The 20,926-nt window shown below is 43.9% G+C and overlaps 1 protein-coding gene across 9 annotated transcripts in view; it reads right to left on the bottom strand.

Moving 5' to 3' along the window:
* cux2b (cut-like homeobox 2b) overlaps window positions 1-20,926 on the bottom strand; it is a 285,814-nt gene that overhangs the window by 104,604 nt on the left and 160,284 nt on the right. For all 9 annotated transcript variants that reach the window (XM_055655802.1, XM_055655796.1, XM_055655795.1 and 6 more), the window contains exon 4: window positions 27-105. In XM_055655802.1, coding sequence (XP_055511777.1) covers window positions 27-105 — 79 coding nt within the window. The remainder of the gene's footprint in view (window positions 1-26; window positions 106-20,926) is intronic.

Raw genomic sequence — 20,926 nt, 5'->3', positions numbered from 1 at the left:
GGATCGATATCTAAATGTCTCCTTACCTGGTGCTTCTATTAATTGCTTGTAAACATTAAGAAAGGCAGCCTCAGCCTCCTTGCTTCTTTTGCTAAGTGCTACCACCTAGAGAAAAAAAGGGAACAATTAGTAAAGATTTATGCCTTCAATCATTACAATGATTTATATTGCATCATTGGCGACAGGTCCATTAAATGCCGACCTTGGACCTACACGCTCAAACAAGTAGGAGCGATGGCTGCGGACTGATGCCCAATAACGGAGTGACGTCAAAGCAGGGGATCAGCCATCAGGTTAGTTTAGGAGAGAAACTGAAAGACACCAAAGAGTAGGTGCTTTGCAACCCTGTGGGTTCACCATTGCCTGCAACCACAGGGTCCTCTCATCAGCTAGAGTGCAGCCCTGAACTCTCACCTACCTCATTAGAAACCTTTGAACTATCTTTTATCCGACTTCAATGAAATATCTTTGCACAAAAACGTTGTACCCTTTATCCTTCATCTGTGCACTGTGGACGGTTTGATTGTATTCATGTATAGTCTGTTCTTTGAATGGATCGCACACTAACAAAAGCTTATGGACTTTAGAGATACAGCGCGGAAACAGGCCTTTTAATTTGCTGAGTCCGCGCTGACCAGCAGTCACCCTGTGCACTAGCACTATCCTACACAATAGGGAAAACTTGTGTTTACACTTTTTTCTCCAGTTTTACACTTTTACCAAAGTAAATTAACGTACAAATATGAACGTCTTTGGAGTGCGAGAGGAAATCGGAGCACCTGCAGCAAACCCACGTGATCACAGGAAGAACGTACAAACTCCTGGTCAGGATTGAACCCGGGTCTCTGGTGCTGCAATGGTGGCAACTCTACTGCTGCCCCACATGCCACATTTCCCTGTACCTCCACGCACATTAAACTCAACATTTTCCTGGCCTGGCTAAAGTAACCTTAGGAAAAACGTCCAAGAAAAATTCAAGGAACTTTGAGCTCAGTTGTTTACAGATCGTAGAAACACAGCTAGAAACAAAATGGGACGATTCCTCATGAATAGGGTCAATGGGCATTTCAGAAAGATTATTTCAGCTCCTGCAAGCGGTGTGTGCTGCGTAGTAACCCCATGCAGACTGAGTGCAAGTGAGCTGTGTCGCCCAGGGTACTGGTGATCACTTGCATGGGTGCACCAACATTGATCCTACTAGGCTCAAGGTTCAGGACCAATTCCAACACATAGAACATTGAACAGTACAGCACAGAGACAGGCCTTTCAGTCCACAATGTCTGCACCAAACATGATCAAGTTAAGGTCATAATCAAGTTATTAGTCATAGAGTCGTACAGCACGGAAACAGGCCCTCGGCCCAACCTGCCCACATCAAGCAACATGCCCATCCATACTAGTCCCACCTGCCTGCGTTTGGCCCATATCCCTCTATACCTATTATATCCATATATCTGTCCAAATGTTTTATAAATGTTGTGACAATACCTGCCTCAACTACTTCCTCCAGCAGTTCATTCCATATACCTACCACCCATCGTGCAAAAAAGTTGTCCCTCGGGATCCTACTAAATCTTTCCCCCCTCACCCTAAACCTATGTCCTCTGGTTCTTCATTCCCCTACTCTATGAGTAAAATATTGTGCATCCACCCTCCATCTCTGCCTGCATGTGCCTGTCTAAAAGCCTCTTAAACACTCCCGCATTCTGCATCCTGCACAACCTCTGGCAGGCAGTGTGTTCCAAGCATCCACCAGTCTCTGTGTAAAAAAAAAAAAACACCTGCCCTGCAAATCTCCTTTAAACCTTCCCCCTCTCACCTTAAAGCTATGCCCTCCAGTGTGGGACATTTCCACCCTGGGAAAAAGGTTCTGACTGTCTATCCTATCTATGCATGCAGGCGGTGCAGGCTCGAAGGGCCGAATGGCCTACTCCTGCACCTAATTTCTATTCTATGTCTATGTTTCTATGCCTCACATCATTTTATATATTTCTATCAAGTCTCCCCTCAACTTCCAACATTTCATTGACAATAACCCGGGTTTGTTCAGACGCTCTTTACAGCTAACACTGTCTAATTCAGGCAGCATCATGGTAAACCACCTCTGCACCCTCTCCAAAACCTCCACATCCATTTGGTAATAGGGCAATCAGAGCTGCATGCAATACACCAAACGTGGCCTACTGCATGACTTCCTAACTCTTACTCTCTTTACTTTAGACTTTAGTGATACCGTGCAGAAACAGACCCTTCATCCACCGAGACTGCATCAACCAGCAGCCACCCTGTACACTAACACAGCTGCACACTAGGGACAATTTACATGTTTTTACCTAAAGCCAATTAACCTACAAACCTGTACGTCTTTGGAGTGTGGGAGCACCTGGAGTAAACCCATGCGGTCACAGGGATGACGTACAAACTCCGTACAGACAGCACCTGTAGTCAAGATCAAACCCGTGTCCCTGGCGCTGTAAGGCACCAACTCTACCGCTGGGCCATTCTGCCGCCCTCACGCCATTGATCCCTGCACAGATGCTGCCTGATGCGCTCAGTTCCTCCAGCACTGTTTTTTTTCCTCAAGATTCCAGTGGCTGCAGTCTCTCTTGGACATTTAGTTCTACTTTTTCTACCTTCTCCTGAAGTAGCAAAGGCCAGTTTAACCATTCACAGCATAAACACCTTTAAAATCTCATCTTTTAATCCAATTTACAATCTGCCAGGCTAAAAGTCAAAAAAGCATTGAAAAGCCACTAGTACAGGAACATGGATAGGAAAGGTTTAGCGGGATATGGGCCAAACGTGGACAGGTGGCGTAGATAGCGTAGATGGGGCATCTTGGATGGAATGCACAAGGTGGGCCAAAGGGCCTGTTTTCATGCTGGATGACTCTACTGAAAAAACCAGCAGCTTAACATCTGTCAAAGGGAAAATACAGCTTAACGTTCCAGGTACAACCCTTCATCCTGTCCTGAACTGCTATCTACGTCATTGGTGAAGCTCGGACTTTCTTTAATGGGACATTAATAGCTTTACCTTGCACAAAACATTATTCCTTTTTCAAGCATCTGTACCATGAGATGGCTTGATTACAATCACATATTGTCAAGTCAAGTCAAGTGAGTTTATTGTCATTTGTCCCAGATAGGACAATAACATTCTTGCAATCTTACAGAATATTGTAGGCATAAATACAGAACAGATCAGTGTGTCCATATACCATAATATATATATATATATATATATATATATATACACACACAAAAATAAATAAACAGATAAAGTGCAATAGGCTGTATAGTTCAGAGTTTGTTTGAAGTTGTGTTTAGTAGTCTGATGGCTGTGGGGAAGTAGCTGTTCCTGAACCTGGATGTACCAGGTTCCAGGCTCCTGTACCTTCTACCTGAAGGCAGCAGAGAGATGTGTGGCCAGGGTGGTGTGGGTCCTTGATGATGTTGGCAACTTTTTTGAGGCAGCGACTGCGATAGATCCCCTCGATGGTAGGGAGGCCAGAGTCGATGATGGACTGGGCAGTGTTTACTACTTTTTGCAGCCTTTTCCGCTCCTGGACGTTCAAGTTGCTGAACCAAGCCACGATGCAACTGGTCAGCATGCTCTCTATTGTGTACCTGTAGAAGTTAGAGAGAGTCCTCCTTGACAAACCGACTCTCCGTAATCTTCTGAGGAAGTAGAAGCGCTGATGTGCCTTCTTTATAATTGCATCGGTGTTCTGGGACCAGGAGAGATCTTCGGAAATATGCACGCCCAGGAATTTGAAGTTCTTGACCCTTTCGACCCGTTGATATAAACGGGACTGTAGATCCCCATCCTACCCCTTCCAAAGTCCACAATCAGTTCCATGGTTTTGCTGGTGTTGAGAGCCAGGTTATTGTGCTGGCACCATTTGGTCAATTGGTTGTTCTCACCTCTATACTCTGACTCGTCCCCATCAGTGATACGTCCCACAACAGCGGTGTCATCAGCGACCTTGATGACGGAGTTCGCACTATGACAGGCTATGCAGTCATGAGTATAGAGCGAGTACAGCAGGGGGCTGAGCACGCAGCCTTGAGGTGCTCCCGTGCTGATTGTTATCGAGGCTGACACATTTCCACCAATATGGACAGTGTGGTCTGTGAATGAGGAAGTCGAGGATCCAATTGCAGAGGGATGCGCGGAGACCCAGATCTGAGAGCTCGGTAACCAGCTTATAGGATATGATGGTATTAAATGCCGAGCTGTAGTCAATGAATAACAGCCTGACATATGAGTTTTTGTTGTCCAAGTGGTCCAGAGCGGAGTGGAGAGCCAGTGAGATCGCATCCACCGTTGATCTGTAGTGGCGGTAAGCGAACTACAGTGGGTCCAGGTTTTTGTTGAGGTACGAGTTGATTTGCGCCATGATCAACCTCTCAAAGCACTTCATCACCACAGACGTTAGTGGCATTGGTCGATCAGTCTTTCCACTGAATGAGTCTTTCACTGTACCTCGATACACGTGACAATAAACTAAATAAACTAAACTAAACTCATCAGCGGTTTGCAGGGCCAGGGGATGAAAGAGGAGCTGGGCAGAACACAACCATTGGTAATTTCACACAGATTACCTGAAACCCTCCAGTAGTTTCATACTTTACCGCATATTTTTAACACTGGCAGCTTTGGTTTCCTTACTTAAAATTATTTCATGGGTTTGCTTTCTTATGCACCAACTGTCTGAGCTGCCGTACACATCGTAGAGCGACTTTGCGGTTTTACACGAAACCAAATCCCCAAGTCATCGAGCACAGAGTGAGGGAGTCCTGACAAAAGTGACCCTTAATGAAAGAATGCACCAGAACGGCAAATGCACGAAGGTAGAAGGATTGGGAATTGAGTGAAAGCAGCGGTGCAGCATCAAGCGATCTCTTGGTACATGCCGCTCGCTGCTTCATGCAATCAATGAAGCTTCCAGCTGGACGCACACTTTTACTAACTATGGTTGCAGAATATTAAAAATAATCAATAAAATTCAAAAGCAACTTAGTGCAAGAGAGGGTGCAGTTTAACAAGAGGGGCCATCGGGCTGGAAGGCAAGGGTTAACTCCCACATTACCTTCAAAGGTTATTAAAGTTACCCAGAGACAACTATCCTATTGATTATATCCCAAAGTAAGATTTTAAAAATTTAAGCTTTGTTTCTGTATGCCAAAATAATGAACTGCGTAGACCACACAAATCAATGAAACACACAATTATTATCTGTGGGGACTGGCATGGACTTAAGTGGACTCCACAAAACAGTTCCAAGTAAAATAGTGTTAGTCACAGATTGGTGACTCGTTCACAGAGTCAATGTCTGCTGATCATTTCACATTTTTAAAACTGCCCATTAAATAACTCCATGACAACCCCAATGAAGAAATCACAAATGGATTGATAGAGAAGTTCACAATGCAATTTCCAACATTTTCCTCTGTAGTTACTAAGTCTTCAACAACCTGATTTCTGTCAGCATTTCGCACAGCCCCAGACCTGGTTACAGGCAGGGGCTTCTCATGTCAAATGCAAAAGTCAGGCAGCTTTTCCTTCTGATCCTTGCATATGAAAGCTGGACTTCCTACGACACACATTATTTCTAACCGACACACAAGATTGCACTAAATACAGGTCCACCACCGATTTTGCAGCAACTGGTGGTCCGGAACATCCTTTAATCCGGACAAAATCACGAGAGTGCACTTGAAATATCCCCCAATCGCGCCAATCGGGGAGTCGAATTTGCCGCCTGCGTCTGGGTCTCTGGAACTTTGGCCCAGCCAGAGCCGGCAGATCCGTATCCATAGCCGGCAACAGGGCCGGTATCTCGGTCTCTTGGCGGCCGAGGCGGTCCGTTCGGTACCGTTGGACTCCATGAGCTCTGTTTGTCCGTCATAACGGATAATCCAAAAAGGTTACGGATCCAGGGGTGCCAGAAAATCGGTGGTGGAACTGTAATATAACAATCAATTATTAGCTGTTATCAGGCAACTGAAACGTCATCTCAACGAATGACCTCCCATCTATCTTATTGGAGACTTTTGAACTATCTTTGATCGGACTTTACTAGACTTGATCTTGCACTAAACATTATTCCCTTTATCCTGTATCTATACAATGTGGATGGATTAATTGTAATCATGTAGAGTCTTTCCGCTGACTGTACAGCACGCAACAAAAAAGCTTTTAACTGTACCACGGTACACGTGGCAATAAAAGTGAAACAAAACTATATTTAAACTGATCTTGTCCTAAAGAATTTGGATGAAAGGAAATTCTGTTTTACAATTAGATGTGGATTTTTGTAACAGTTTTGCATCTTGACATGGTTCCTCAAACAGTTGAAAACCCCAGTGGACTGAAAGCTGTCTGAGGAATAGCTGGCTGGGCATCAGAGCTCATTAATCTACCCATGTGTCATGTAGCAGAGCGTGGCACTCCGCAGCTTCCCTGAACAAGCAGAGACCGAGCTCTCCCCTAACAGGGAGGAGGGGAACCAGAGACTGTCCACAAGACAGCCACGCCCGAGAGCAGCAGGTAATTTCCTGCCTGACGGCACTGCTCAATGCAAGAATATAATTAAGAACTCACTTAACATGTGCCGGCATGTGTTTTCCAGCGGGAAAACTGGGTGCAGCGACTGCCGAATAGCAATCAAAACGAGGGGAGAACTGGAGCGATTTTTGACCTCAGTTTCTCAAAAGCACAACCATCAGGTCAGGTCCATCTTTACCTGGAACGAGCTGCAGCACCTCATTGGAAAGTAGATCTGCCAGGGAGCTGTCCTGGTACGAGTTGTTTTCAAAAGAGTTAGATTTAGCTCTTAGGGCTAAAGGAATCAAGGTATAGGGGGAATAAGCAGGAATGGGGTACAGATTTTAGATGATCAGCCATGATCGTATTGAATGGCGATGCTGGCTCGTAGGGCCGAATGGTCTACTCCTGCACCTATTTTTCTATGTTTCTATTAGTCTTACCGTGACGATTGGTGAAAGATGGAATGAGGCACAATACAATACAATACAATTTATTTGTCACTTGAACCTCATAGAGGCTCAAGTGAAATGTTGTTTCTGCAGTCACAGTGGCGCAGCTGGTAGAGCTGCTATTTCACAGCACAACAGACCCAGCCGCGTTCGATCCTGACCTAGGATCTGTGAGGAGTTTGCACATTCTCCTCAGAGTGCTCCAGTTTCCTACCACATCCCAAAGACGTGTAGGCTTGTGGGTTAACTGGCCTCTGTAAAATGAACCCTAATGAATAGAGAGTGGATAAACAAGTGGGCTAACACAGAACTGGCATGAACAGGTGATCGATGGTCGGTATGGACTTGGTGGGCCGAAGAGCCTGTTTCCATGCTGTATCTCCAAACCAAAACAAACTAAACAGTGATAACTAGGAATGTCCACATCGCCAAGTCAGAGAAACAATGAACGCAAGGGTACTACATATCCTTATAATAATCCAGGCCTGAGCTGCCACTGCCAATGTGCAGCTACTGTTTTGGGTGAAGGATACATGCTAATTGACTTCATGGGTTGCAACATGAAACTTTTGGCTAGTTTTGCCAAAGTAATTATTGCAGAATCTGCTGCACAAACCACAATCTTATGTGGTCTGCACTCCTGATGGTGTGTGGCTTATGCGATCCTGATTACATGCTATTGCACCACAAGGTCTAGTCAGTATGGTCGGGGTAGACCAGAAGGACTCCCCCGTACCACACCTCATTTCATTCAGAAACAAAACAAACATTGGCTGAACTCTCACTTGAGAGGTTACAGATAACCAAAGTAGAAACCATTGGTTCTCCACACACATCTAATGTATGGGGTTGACATTCATTTCACAGCCCTGGTGTAGGATAATTAATTGGACTGTAAACTCACTTATTCAGTCCTTACTTACTTTAGAAGAAACATTTTTTTTTTTTAATTCACACTTTGAGAGAAGCATACATGTACACTCCCCCTTAGTACATGCTGCAGGAAAAGTCTGACAAAGGTGGTTGGGCCGTGCAGATTAATAACGGTGGCCCAGGTGCAAGCAAGGCAGAGGTTGGGCAGGCTGAGACTTCATCCTTGCACGCTGTGAGGCGAGCTTTTATAGAGGTATATAAAATCATGAGGGGAATAGTTAGAGTGATTTTTTTTTACCCAGAGAAGGATAATCAAGAGTTATGAAGCTAAGATGAGAGGGAAAAGGCCAGAACATGAGGCATAACTTTTTTCACACAGAGATGGGCTGCCAGAGGAGGTAATTGAGGCAGGTATTATAACAACATTTAAAAGGACACTGATCAGAAAGGTTTAGAGGGATATTGGCCAAATGGGACTAGCTTAGGTGGGGCATCTTGGTCAGCATGGAAGAGTTGGGCAGAAGGGCCTGTTTTCATGCTGTATGAATCCTTGGTATGAATCGTCTTTATTTATCCAGATGACAGATGCTGCACTCGATACCTCTGTAGTGTGAAAGTGCCAATAAACCACCCCAAAGAAGAGCAAGTGTTGGAATATGTTGCAAGCACTTTGGGTCCTTCAGTAAAAAATTATCAAAACTCATTTGCACCCTTAAATAATTCTCGTGTCAAGCCATTTCCACGAGATTGCCAGCTTCAAGTCTCCTCATCCTCATCGAAGCTGCCATAGGCTCTCAAGCCTTTCACACCAGGGGACAGCAAAGGTCAAACTTTACAAAATCTAAGGAAAGATCTGAGCCTCATGAACAAACTGCCCAAAACCATCCAGGTTAACCCTGCGTTAAGCCATTGAGGTTAACCTTGCATTATGACTGTCGCAGTCTGAAGAAGGACTCCGACCCAAAAGGGCAACAATTCCTTTTTTCCAAAGATGCTGCCTGACTCGCTGAGTTATTCCAGCATTTTGTGTCTATCTTCAGTATAAACCAACTTCTGCAGTTCCTGCAAACCTTGTACTTGTTGACTTCAACCCACTGATAGATTCAGCTTTAGAAGGTCGATCTGCTGACTACCAACATCAGCTGGTCTCGGTAGTAAACCCAGTTATCACAAAGGAGCTGAAATCCACTGTAAGGCTGCAACTCTACCACTGTGCCGTCCCCAATGCTCAGAGACCAACTCAGCTTTTGTTCAAAGATTCAGAAATTCAGAAATAAAAGTCAAACTTTAATTATTTTCCCTAAAAAAGACCAGGGTCCACAAGTACTGCAGCCAAAGATGACTTCAAATACCTGTATGCGATGCCTTCGTCATGAGTCAATTTAATGACTAAAGTTTAACGTTTCTTTTTCAAGAAAAGCTGCCAATTTCTTCAACAGATTCTGTAACACTCTAATTTGATATACTTCCTTTGGATATATTCCGCAGCTGCCTTTACTGTTATTTCCACCCTTCTTCACATATAAATGTGTTGATTGAGTCCATAGCTCACAGTTCTCTGGCCACCTTAACTGGCTGTTCGCATGCCAGTTTGGGGAACTTTCCAATGGACCGCCTCATCCCATCAAACCCACGTGGCTGCCACCAAATGACAAGCACAGCTACAAAAACCAAGATCACAGCCTGAATTTTAAACACAAAATTAAATTTCTTGCAATTAATTGCAGTTTACTTGGTATTTACACAAAATAAAGCATTAGTGCTACATCTTGCTTCTCTTAACATAAAACTAATGGAATCTAATCTGAGGACCACTAGTTTAGTTTCAAGATACAGCAGGGAAACGGGCCCTTCAGCCCATTGAGTCTGCACCTACGTGCAATCCCCGCACATTAACACTATCTTACAGATACTAGGGACAATTTACACTTATACCAAGCCAATTTACCCGTAAATTGTCTTTGGAGTGTGGGAGGAAACCGAAGATATCGGAGAAAAACCCACGCGGTCACGAGGAGACATACAAACTTCGTACAGACGTCACCCAGCAACTCTACAGTAACTCTACCGCCGCCCCTCCGTGTGACACACGGTGTGACTTCACTGATAAAATAACATTGTTTCCTGCAGAATACACTGGCTATGTTTCCTGCCATTAAAGACTGAATATCCTTTGGCAGGTATGGCAAGAGAAAGCAAACCATTTGAAAAATATGCTCCAATAAAACTCTGAATCATTGTTTTTGGTCTTAAACTACTTCTCAAAATGTAACCTGCTCGTGCATGTATTTTGTTCCCCCCAAAACAATTGCAGAAAATCATTTATGTGGTGGTGTGAAAATGTACAATATAAAATTACAGAGATGCAAAGAATAATTTCTGGCCAAAGTAATAAGAACTTGAGGCGCAACTTTTTCACTCAGAGGGTGGCAGGTATACAAGAACTTTAGTTGAATTCCTTTTCACGAGGCGAGTTTAAATGATGAACAAGATATTGGCTGGAGATTCAGCCAACGTATTCTTCAGACCACTGTGTTATTTTATCAGTGAGAGATCATGCTTGGTGTTCAATTAGATTCTATTAGTTTTGTGTTAAGAGAGCAAGATTGTGGAATAATATGTAAATGGAGGTGGACATCATTCTGCACCACTACAATGCACAATGCTGCAATGTAACTTGGTACACAAATTAGTGCAGCATTTATTTTTCTCTTAAAACATGAATGGAAACACGAGAATCTAATGTTTAGCATTTAAGACATTCTTGCCATAGAGGGAGTACAGAGAAGGTACACCAGACTGATTCCTGGGATGTCAGGACTTTCATATGAAGAAAGACTGGATAGACTCGGCTTGTACTCGCTAGAATTTAGAAGATTGAGGGGGGGATCTTATAGAAACTTACAAAATTCTTAAGGGGTTACACAGGCTAGATGCAGGAAGATTATTCCCGATGTTGGGGAAGTCCAGAACAAGGGGTCACAGTTTAAGGATAAGGGGGAAATTTTTTAGGACCGAGATGAGGAAAACTTTTTTCACACAGAGAGTGGTGAATCTCTGGAATTCTCTGCCACAGAAGGTAGTTGAGGCCAGTTCATTGGCTATATTTAAGAGGGAGTTAGATGTGGCCCTTGTGGCTAAAGGTGTCAGGGGGTATGGAGAGAAGGCAGGTACAGGATACTTAGTTGGATGATCAGCCATGATCATATTGAATGGCGGTGCAGACTCGAAGGGCCGAATGGCCTACTCCTGCACCTATTTTCTATGTTTCTAAGAGGCTTTCAAATAGGCACATGGATATTCAGGGGATAGAGGGGTATCTGCTTTGATCTGAAGTTTTCACACCTTACCCATCCATATCGCTAGACTCCCTCTCACCTGACTTTCAGTCTGAAGAAGAGTCTTGACCCGAAATGTCATCTTTTCCTTCTCTCCGGAAATGCTGCCTGACCCGCTGAGTTACTTCAACATTTTGTATCTATCACTGGAGACGTATGAATCGCGTATAGGCCCAGGGGATTAGTTTAGCTTGGCATTATGTTCAGCATGAACATTGTGGGCTGAAGGGCCTGTTCCTGTGCTGTGCCTTCCTATGTTGTTCAGGTAACCAGGTAACTGCTGAACCATGTAACAGATCGTACAGTTTTGGCTTTGCATCATTGTGCCACTCCAAAGGTATGGTTTCAGAAATATAGAATCAGGTGTTTAAAATCGAGAATGGAAAGGAATTTTTGAGGACGGATGCTGATTTTTAGAATTCCCCTTCCTGTGAGGTGTGGAGGTTGAATCATTGAATATGTCCAAAGGCGGAGAAGACAGACATTTGACTATTTTGGGAGGGTAGGGGTTCAAGGTCATAGGAACAGGTAGCAAAGTGGAGCCACGACAATGATCTTGTTGAATGTCAGGGCAGAACTGGATGCATTGTTCAAATCCCAAAGTAGTGGAGGAACTCAGTGGGTCAGGCAGCATCTGTGGCAGGAATAGAAGGGCAACATTTGTTCCAGACCTCCTTCAGATTGATTGTATTGGGGTGGAGAAAGATGGAAAAGAAGTGTAGGTGCAGGACAAAGCTTGGCAAGAGATAGGTGGACACAAAATGGGTGACGCTCTGGGTAGAGACCCTTCTTCAGACAAACAGCACCCATTCCTGCTCTCCAGAGATGCTGCCTGTCCCGCTGAGTTGCTCCAGCATTTTCTATCTATCTTTGGTGTAAACCAGCATCTGCAGTTCCTTCCTGCACAATTGACAGGTGGATAAAGGTGAGAGGGCTATTGATGGGCAGAGTAAGCAACAAAGGCTAGAGGTGGAAAGGAGACAAAGGGTTTCAGATAAGGAGGAGTGAAGTGTGAAATCATAGGGAGGGCTATGGGTAGAAGGAGGCATGTGGGAGGGAAAGAGAGGCAATGAAAATTAAATGGGAGACTCAGAAAGGAAGGGAAAGGAGCAGGGGACTGGGAGGGGTAGGGGATAGCAGGATAAATATATCCACACTGGGGTGGGATGGAGTTGGAGGGCACGGGAGTGAGTATTACTTGAAATTGGAGTATTCAATTTTCATGTTGTTGAGTTAAGAGCTACCCAGTCAGAGGTAGTGTTCCTCAGTTTATTTGTGGCCTCACTCTGACAACGGTGGAGGCCAGGACAGAAAGGTCAGGAAGGAAATGGGAAAGGACTAGATGACTTGTTCCGCTTTCAACTCTAACTCTCTTTGCATTGAGATCCATTTCCATTAGAACAGGAACAAGGACCCTGGGCACAATGATTCTTAATTTATGAATCCCTGCGCCCAACATCCTTAATGCACTGAATGTATCAAAGATTCAAGTTCGAAGTTGGAGACATTTCACTTCACATTTTCTCACTACAATTTGCATCGATTTCAGTTCCAGTAAAAAAAAGTGCTGAAGTAACTCAGTGGGTCAGGCAGCATCTCTGGAGATCGTGGATAGGTGACGTTTCAGGTCGAGACCCTTCTTGTTTCTATACTTAAGGGCCTGTCCCACGATGCGAGTTCACCCAAGAGCTCTCCCGAGTTAAACTTAAAAATCAAACTCGTGGTATTCTACGAACTCCTACGACCTTCCACAAGTATGTTCACGAGCTCCTACGAGTAAAAAGTAACAATTTTTTTCATCCCGAGTATATTTTTACTCGTGGACATTTTTCACAGGGTAGAAAAAAACTGCACGAGTAAAAAAAATACTCGTGATGAAAAAAGTCTTTACTTTTTACGCGTAGGAGCTCATAGGAGCTCGTGGAAGGTCCTAGGAGTTCGTAGAATACCATGAGTTTGATTTTTTTTTTAACTCGGGAGAGCTCTTGGGTGAACTCGCATGGTGGGACAGGCCCTTTAAGAAACTCTAGGTAACTTGAGGTTCCTGGATTCATTCAATAGCTCTTGCTGCTGACTGGTTAACACGCAACAAAAGCTTTTCACTGTCCCTGTAACAATAGACTAAACTAAACTAACAGAACACCACCCACATTTAAAGTTTGTGCAAACATGGTCTCATTGAAATACCACTAGCGTTTGAATTGATTGCCCCATGATATTTGATTTTCAATAATTCCATGTTAAATCTAAGCTGGTGAGGGGTGAGAGAGATCATTTATATTCCTAACCACCTCCACCTTCAAATAGACTATCCAAATGTTCAACATCAAGAGGGTTATTCCACTTTAAACAGGAAAACAAATCTTCCAAATTAATGGTGAACTAGCAGTGGAACACTGCTGCTGGGCACTCTGTTTCTGGCAGACCTCTTAAACCATCAGCTCTGCCACTAAATGAAAAAAGAAGTGGATCTATTGAAAATCCCAGCCACTTAGATTGGCACAACTGTAATTAGTAATTATGTAATCATGAATTATAATTACTACAACTGGTGATTATGCAATTATCAGCTAAATTACTGACTTCTAACCTTGACATTCCTGGCAGCTGAAGGATTCTCTCCAGTCAAACACAAACTCTCCGAGAAGCATCAAGTCCCTGTCATCAGACAATAGTGAGAGGTCACTTGTAAATCACAGACCAGCCTCACCAAACTGCCTTGTGCCTTTGCAGCAGCGAGGACGATGCAGCACTCCACCAGCCACAGAGCCGGGGGGTGGGGGGGGGGGGGTAAGTTGCCTTACGGCCGCCTCCGCTGGAGCGCGCCCTTTCCCCGTCACATTCACCAATTCCAGAAAATTACACATGTTCCACTTCCCAGAGTCAGAGACACATTCCGTGTCAAACAACCCATTTTAAGGAGGAGCGGAGAAGAAATGCCATTACTATTAAACAGCTTTAATAACCATTAAATCCTCCAACAGCTTGCAACATGCCAAGTAATAGATATTATTTATTGATGTATCATTAATTTTTGTGTTGCTAATATGCTGCACAATGAGTCAAGGTGAAAAAACACAGCTGTGCTGAAAACACTCTGGGTGATGGATTGCATTCATACACTTGGGCTTTTCAAGGCTGGTGCCTTTCCAGCAAAGCAATTATCATTGTGGAATGCATAATAGCCTAATTAATTACCTTTGTCAGTTCTAGCCATGTGTCATTATTACCATGCGTCACAGCTACTTCACAATCATTTCTAAATGAAAATAGGTTATTAAGTCCCATTTTAATAGCTAGTATAACTGTGAATTGGCAAGTAAACTGCTCCATTGAAACGATGTACAGGCTTTGCATAACATGCAGAATGGAATATGGGACATTCAGGATCAGCTTTCCAGATGGCAACGTTTTCCTAATGCAAACACTTTAAGAGACTTGAAAATAATTTTGCTGAGAGTAAGACACACTTACTGAGCCAGAACTCAAAGAGCTGGAGTAACTCAGTGGGTCAGGCAGCATCTCTGGAGGACATGGATAGGTAGGTGGCATTTCAGGTGGGGACCCTTCTGTGTCCCTCAGACTGAAGAATGGTCCTGACTCCAACGTCACCTATCCATGTCCACCAGAGATCTGCCTGACCCGCTGAATTACTCCAGTACTTTGTGTCCAACACAAGATTCTAGCATTTGCAGTTCCCTGTGTCTACACGTACTGAGCAATCCTCTCAGGGGTTCACTTGAAAATAATTTTGTTGAGCTTTAGACACACAGACTGAACCATTCTATCAAGTATTCACCTGCCTGTGCATTACATGGGATTTGGACAGGTTAGAAATTATATTCATTACATTAACATTAAAAAGGTTTAAATCCCAGATCAAAGCAAGCTCAGCAAAGTCTCAGTGAGATTGCCTCTTACCTGATTCTGTGTGTATAATGGAGGAATATTAATGGCAGTATACACCTTGTTAGGTAATGCAAGGAATTTGTAATGTTTATTTGGATACAAAGGCTGATCCGACTCAGCTTGGGCAGAAGCAAGAAAGCACGTTTATTTTTAGTGGAAAGTGATCTAGATTTCTAGTTTCATGGCTCCAGTGAAAGGAGATGATGGAGTGTCCCTACTGCCTGTGACAGTTTACAGTTTAGTTTATTGTTATGTGTACAGACCGAGGTACAGTGAACAGCTTTTGATGCGTGCTATCCTGTCAGTGGAAAGACAATACATGATTACAATCGAGCCATTTACAGTGTATAGATACATGATAAAGGAACAAGATTTAGTGCAAGGTAAAGCCAGCAAAGTCCAATCGAGGATAGTTCGAGAATCACCAAGGAGGTAGATAGTAGTACAGGACTGCTCTCTGGTTGTGGTAAGATGATTCAGTCGCCTGATATTATGGGGTAGAGGTGAATCACACAGTACCCTATCTTACTCACCTTCTCCCCATTGCGAACATTGGACTGTGCCTCTGGAACTTGTGCGCTACAATGCTGAGAACTCAGTGCCCTCCATAATGTTTGGGGCAAAGAAATGGGGGGGGGGAAGAGGACAATGCCTAAACACTGCTGTAATTACATGGTGAAACCAAAATGTGTAAAAATGGCCCTAATTAAAATCTGACAATGTGCACTTTAACCACATATGATTTTTTTTCTATTGCAAATCTCAAATTGTGGAGTACAGAGGCAAATAAATAAATGATGGGTCTTTGTCCCAAACATTATATTGGACACTGTATATTCTGCACTCTGTACCCTTTGCTCTACCTATTTAGTTGAGTTTGATGAGATAGTATAGATGTAGAGTAATACATTATCTGAGTGGACAACATTCAAAACAAAGGTTTTCACTGTACCTCAGCACATGTGTCAATAATAAACTTAAATTAAAATTTCTGCCAGATACCAAGCTTATTCCTGCCCTTTTTAGCAGTGGTTACGTATCTACTCCACACACATTATGGAAATCCAGCATTCGTGGGGCTGGGTGCACTAACTTTAGCAATCAATGCATTTGATATTTCCACTCATTTACCTACGGAGATGAAGGATGTCATTGAGGAAGCTTGAATTACTCGCAGAGTAGCAGGCAGACACGGCACGAGATGAAGTTCCATTTGTGCAAAGCTAGCAGCTCTCCCATCAGAACTAAAAACAAATATTTTCCAATAAATTCTCTCGCCAGTTTTTCCAAAGCCAGACATTCTTGAAGCCTCACTGAGAAAGGCACTCTGCTGTCACATAACAAGGAGCAGGGTTATTCTAAGGGTTCCTATCGACAAGGAACTGGATACCTCACCAACTCTGGTCTGTTTTGGACTTGGGTTTGGGCTTAGGTGTACTACGGACTTCAGTTCTGCATCATTATTGTCTGGTTAGCTTATTATTACGGATTATAAATTCATTGTATTATTGATTATTACAGCGCCAGAGACCCAGATTCAATCCTGACAACGGGTGCTGTCTGTATGGAGTTTGCACTCCCCTTGTGACTGCGTGGCTTTTCTCCGGGTGCTCTGGTTTCCTCCCACATTCCAAAGACGTACAGGTTTGTCGGTAAACTGGCTTTGGTAAAATTGTAAATTGTCCCCTAGAGTGTAAGATAATGCTACTGTACGAGATGATCACTGGTTGGCACAGACTCGGTTTGCCCAAATGCCTATTTCCACGCTGCACCTCTAAGTCTTAAGTCTAAAGTCTATATATTTGTGTGTTGTTGCGTTAAAGTGCCTGCAAAGCTGCAGCAAGTAAGAATTTCATTGTTCTGTCACTAGTACATATGACATTTAAACACTCTTGACAGCTGTATCAACCAACTTCACAAAAGATACAAGATGGCAGCTCAGGCGACTGTGATGCTGCCTTGGGATCAGTTGGGGCCTGGCCTAGTTGGATCCGCTGGAGGCTGAGCTGAGCTTGGGTTGTGTCTGGGCAGAGAACAGGTAGGGATTTGATTCAGGCCCAAGCCGTAATGGTGCAAGTCATAACCTGAACTCCAGTGTGATGCAATCCCCACGTAACCCATGTCTTCAAGGATAGCGATGATTCAAAACGGGTTTGAGGAAAACTTGCTTTAACTTGCATTAATGTTCAGCATGGACATTGTGGGCTGAAGGGCTTGTTTAAACTAAAAACTAAAGATACAGTGCAGAAACAGGCCCTTCGACCTACCAAGTCCGCGCTGACTTAGCAATCCCCGAACACTAATCCTATCCTACACACTAGGGACAATTTATAATTTTTGTAAAGACAGCCCTGGTAATCTGGATCAAACCTGGGTCTCTGGCACTGTAAGGCAGCAACTTTACCACTGTGCCACCCCAGTTATTTCCTGTGCTGTGCTATTCTATGCTTTATGTTCTGAAGGCATATTATTTTCATTGTAAACAAAATAGCCAACTGGAGACTTTAACTACGATTTACTGCGCTGAATTGGACTTACAGACTTCATTCACGTCTACATTTTGATAATTGCTCTTTTCCGTCACTCCTGGGAGGAAACACAAGGATGAAAGTAGTTTTAAAAATATCAAAAGGCAACAGGAAATGAGGGCGAGACAAAGACGTACACAGAGGTTTCTGGGTGGATAATGAACACGGGGCTCCTACTCAGAGTCATGTAATGGGACCCCCTCACTCAGACTGAGCAGATCAAAGGGAAGCTGAAACATTGGGCCCTAGTGCATAGTCTTTGACTACAAAAAGTTCAGTTCTCAGGCTCCCCTTTGCAGCATCTAAATGGGCAGGTCACAGATACAACTCTCAGGACCTGACAGCCAAACCTAAATGGTGATATCTGTTTGGCACTGACCAAACCTTGATAGCTGAACACAACAACTGTTTGCTTAGCACAAGGAAGGCAGTCTCCATCCCCACCTGCAGGAAGAGCTGGGATTATATCATTAATGTGGCTCCTTAAATGTGTACAGTTCAGGATTTAAGAATGTAGCGCGTAGAAGTGTGATCCTAAAATGCACTTGATGACCGAAAGTACAAGCAGAGTGTTTCAGGTAGATAAGGTGGTAAAATAGGATAGGTACAGAAGGTAGATACAATATGCTGGAGTAACTTAGCGGGTCAGGCAGCATCCCTGAGGAGAAGGAATGGGTGACGTTTCGGGTCGAGAACCTTCGTCAGACTGATGTCAGGGGAGGGGGCGGGACAAAGGTAGAATGTAGTCGGAGACAGTAAGACTGGTGGGAGAACTGGGAAGGGAGAGGGGATGGAGAGAAAAAGCAAGGGCTATCTGAAGATAAAGAAGTCCATATTCATACCGCTGGGGTGTAAGCTAATCAAGCGAAATATGAGGTGCTGTTACTCCAATTTGCACTGGGCCTCACTCTGACAATGGAGGAGGCCCAGGAGAGAAAGGTCAGATTGGGAATGGGGAGGGGAGTTGAAGTGGTGACCCACCGGGAGATCAGGAAGGTTAAGACTGACTGAGTGGAGGTGTTCAGCAAAACAATCGCCGAGCCTGTGCTTGGTCTCGCCGATGTAGAGAAGCTGACACTTGGAACAGCGGATGCAGTAGATGAGGTTGGAGGAGGTGCAAGTGAACCTCTGTCTCACCTGGAAACACTGTTTGGGTCCCTGGATGGAGTCAAGGGGGGAGGTAAAGGGACAGGTGTTGTATCTCCTGCGGTTGCAGGGGAAAGTACCTGGGGAGGGGGTGGTTTGCGTGTTAAAGGACGAGTTGACCAGGGAGTTTCAGAGGGAACGGTTACTGTGGAAAGCAGAAAGGGGCGGAGATGGAAAGATGTGGCCAGTAGTGGGATCCCGTTGGAGGTGGCGAAAATGTTGGAGGATTATATGCTGTATAGTATAGACGTTAGGATGTTATGTTAAGAATTGTAAAAGATGTTGGTATGGCCTTACTTTGTGTTCAGCTTTAGTCACTTTGCTATAGGAAGGATGTTAGACACAAAATGCTGGAATAACTCAGGCTGAAGAAGGGTCTCAACCATTCCATCTAGCCAGAGGTGCCACCTGTTCCACTGAGTTACTCCAGCATTTTGATGTAAACCAGCATCTGCTGTTCCTTCCGTAGGAAAGATGCTGTTAAGCTGAAAAAAGCGCTGAGAAGATTTACGAGTGTGCTGCCAGTACAGGGCCTCAGCTACTGGGAGCGGTTGGGCAGGCTAGGACTTTATTCCTTGGAGTACAGGATGCTGATTTTACAGAGGTGTTTAAGATAACAAGGGCAAAATATAGGAAGACTGCACAGAGTCTTTTACCCAGAGTAGGAGAAAAAAGAACCAGAGGACATACGTGTAAGATGAGTGGGGCAAAATTTGATAGGAACCTGAGGGCCAACCTTTTCACACAGGTGGGTATATGGAACAAGCTGCCAGAGGAGATAATTGAGGAGGTAATTGTATAAACAGTATTTAAAAGACACTAGGACATGTACAGGCAAATGGGACCAGCTTAGACTGGCATCTTTGTCAGCATGTACGAGTTGTGCAATTTCCCATCACCAAGATACAAAGCACACAAAAGAAAATTGGGTCAATCATCCAAAGGTCTTCAGCAATTATCATCATTGCTGCTTCTGGCCCTGTTTAATTGGAAGCTGTATGATCAGCTGCAGAGGCGACGTGCTTTAGTATTTCTGAATTTGAAAAAAAGAGTGGCTCATCTAGGAAGATATCTCAAACATAAAGACCTGATAGACTGTGGTTCTTTAGCCACCAGAACAGTTGGAAAGGAGATGGAACACAAGAAACGCAGTTCACTCAACTTAACATCTGCTATGGATAAAATTAGAGACATTGTAGCAGCGCACACTGAAAAAGTCTAGATAATCAATCAAAACCAACATGGTTTTGCAAAAGGGAACTCATGCTTGACCAATTTATTGGAACTCCTTTAAGTAGAAAAATATGTTGAGGACAAAGGTGTAGATGTACTGTACCTAATTTTCCAGAAGGAATCTGATTGATTTAAGTGGAACATAAAAGCTAATGGCTCAGGAGGGTGGCTCTGATCCTTCTCACAGACCAGATTCCCCTCCAATGACTCCATCTACACGCGCCTCCTAAAAGCAGCCAACATAATCAACGTCCCACCCTGGTCATTTTTTCATCTCCCTGCTCCCGTCCAGCAGAAGTACAGAAGCTCGAAAGAGCGATCCACCAGACTTAGGAACAGCTTCTTCCCCTCCATTTTCAGGCTTCTGAACTGGTCCTTCCATAAGCTGGGAACCTGTTCCATTCACTTCTAGCCCATTTGAGGCATCACTTCCATAGACAAAGTCCAATGTGCAAGTCCAATCTGAAAGCAGTATCTCCTTTGCTGCATCTATTGTACTCGAGTTTGTCTTTATACATGGTATATCTGATGTGTTTGGATATCATGCAAAACAAAGCTTTTCACTGTACCTCGCTACATGTGACAATCATAAACCTAGACCTGAACAAGTTTGACTGACTAACAGGATGAAGAGAGCAAGTGTAAATGGGACTGTTGCAAGGTGACAAGATGCAATCGCTGCAGAAACTACTGTGCTGGTGCCTCAACATTTTACATCGATAATTTGGATGATGGTATCAAAGGAGAGGTCGTTAAATTGGAACAAGTGTGACTGGGTGACCAATCGCCACCATGGAAATGATGGACTGAAGGACCTGTTTCCATGCTGTGTCTCTCTGAACTAAAAGTAAGGAGATGATACTTCAATTATATGCAACAATAGTGAGACCATTGT

Source organism: Leucoraja erinacea, chromosome 25, assembly GCF_028641065.1.
Source record: "Leucoraja erinacea ecotype New England chromosome 25, Leri_hhj_1, whole genome shotgun sequence".
Taxonomy (NCBI): domain Eukaryota; kingdom Metazoa; phylum Chordata; class Chondrichthyes; order Rajiformes; family Rajidae; genus Leucoraja; species Leucoraja erinaceus.
Note: the sequence above shows the minus strand (reverse complement) of the source record. Positions and strands in the feature narration are given on the sequence as shown.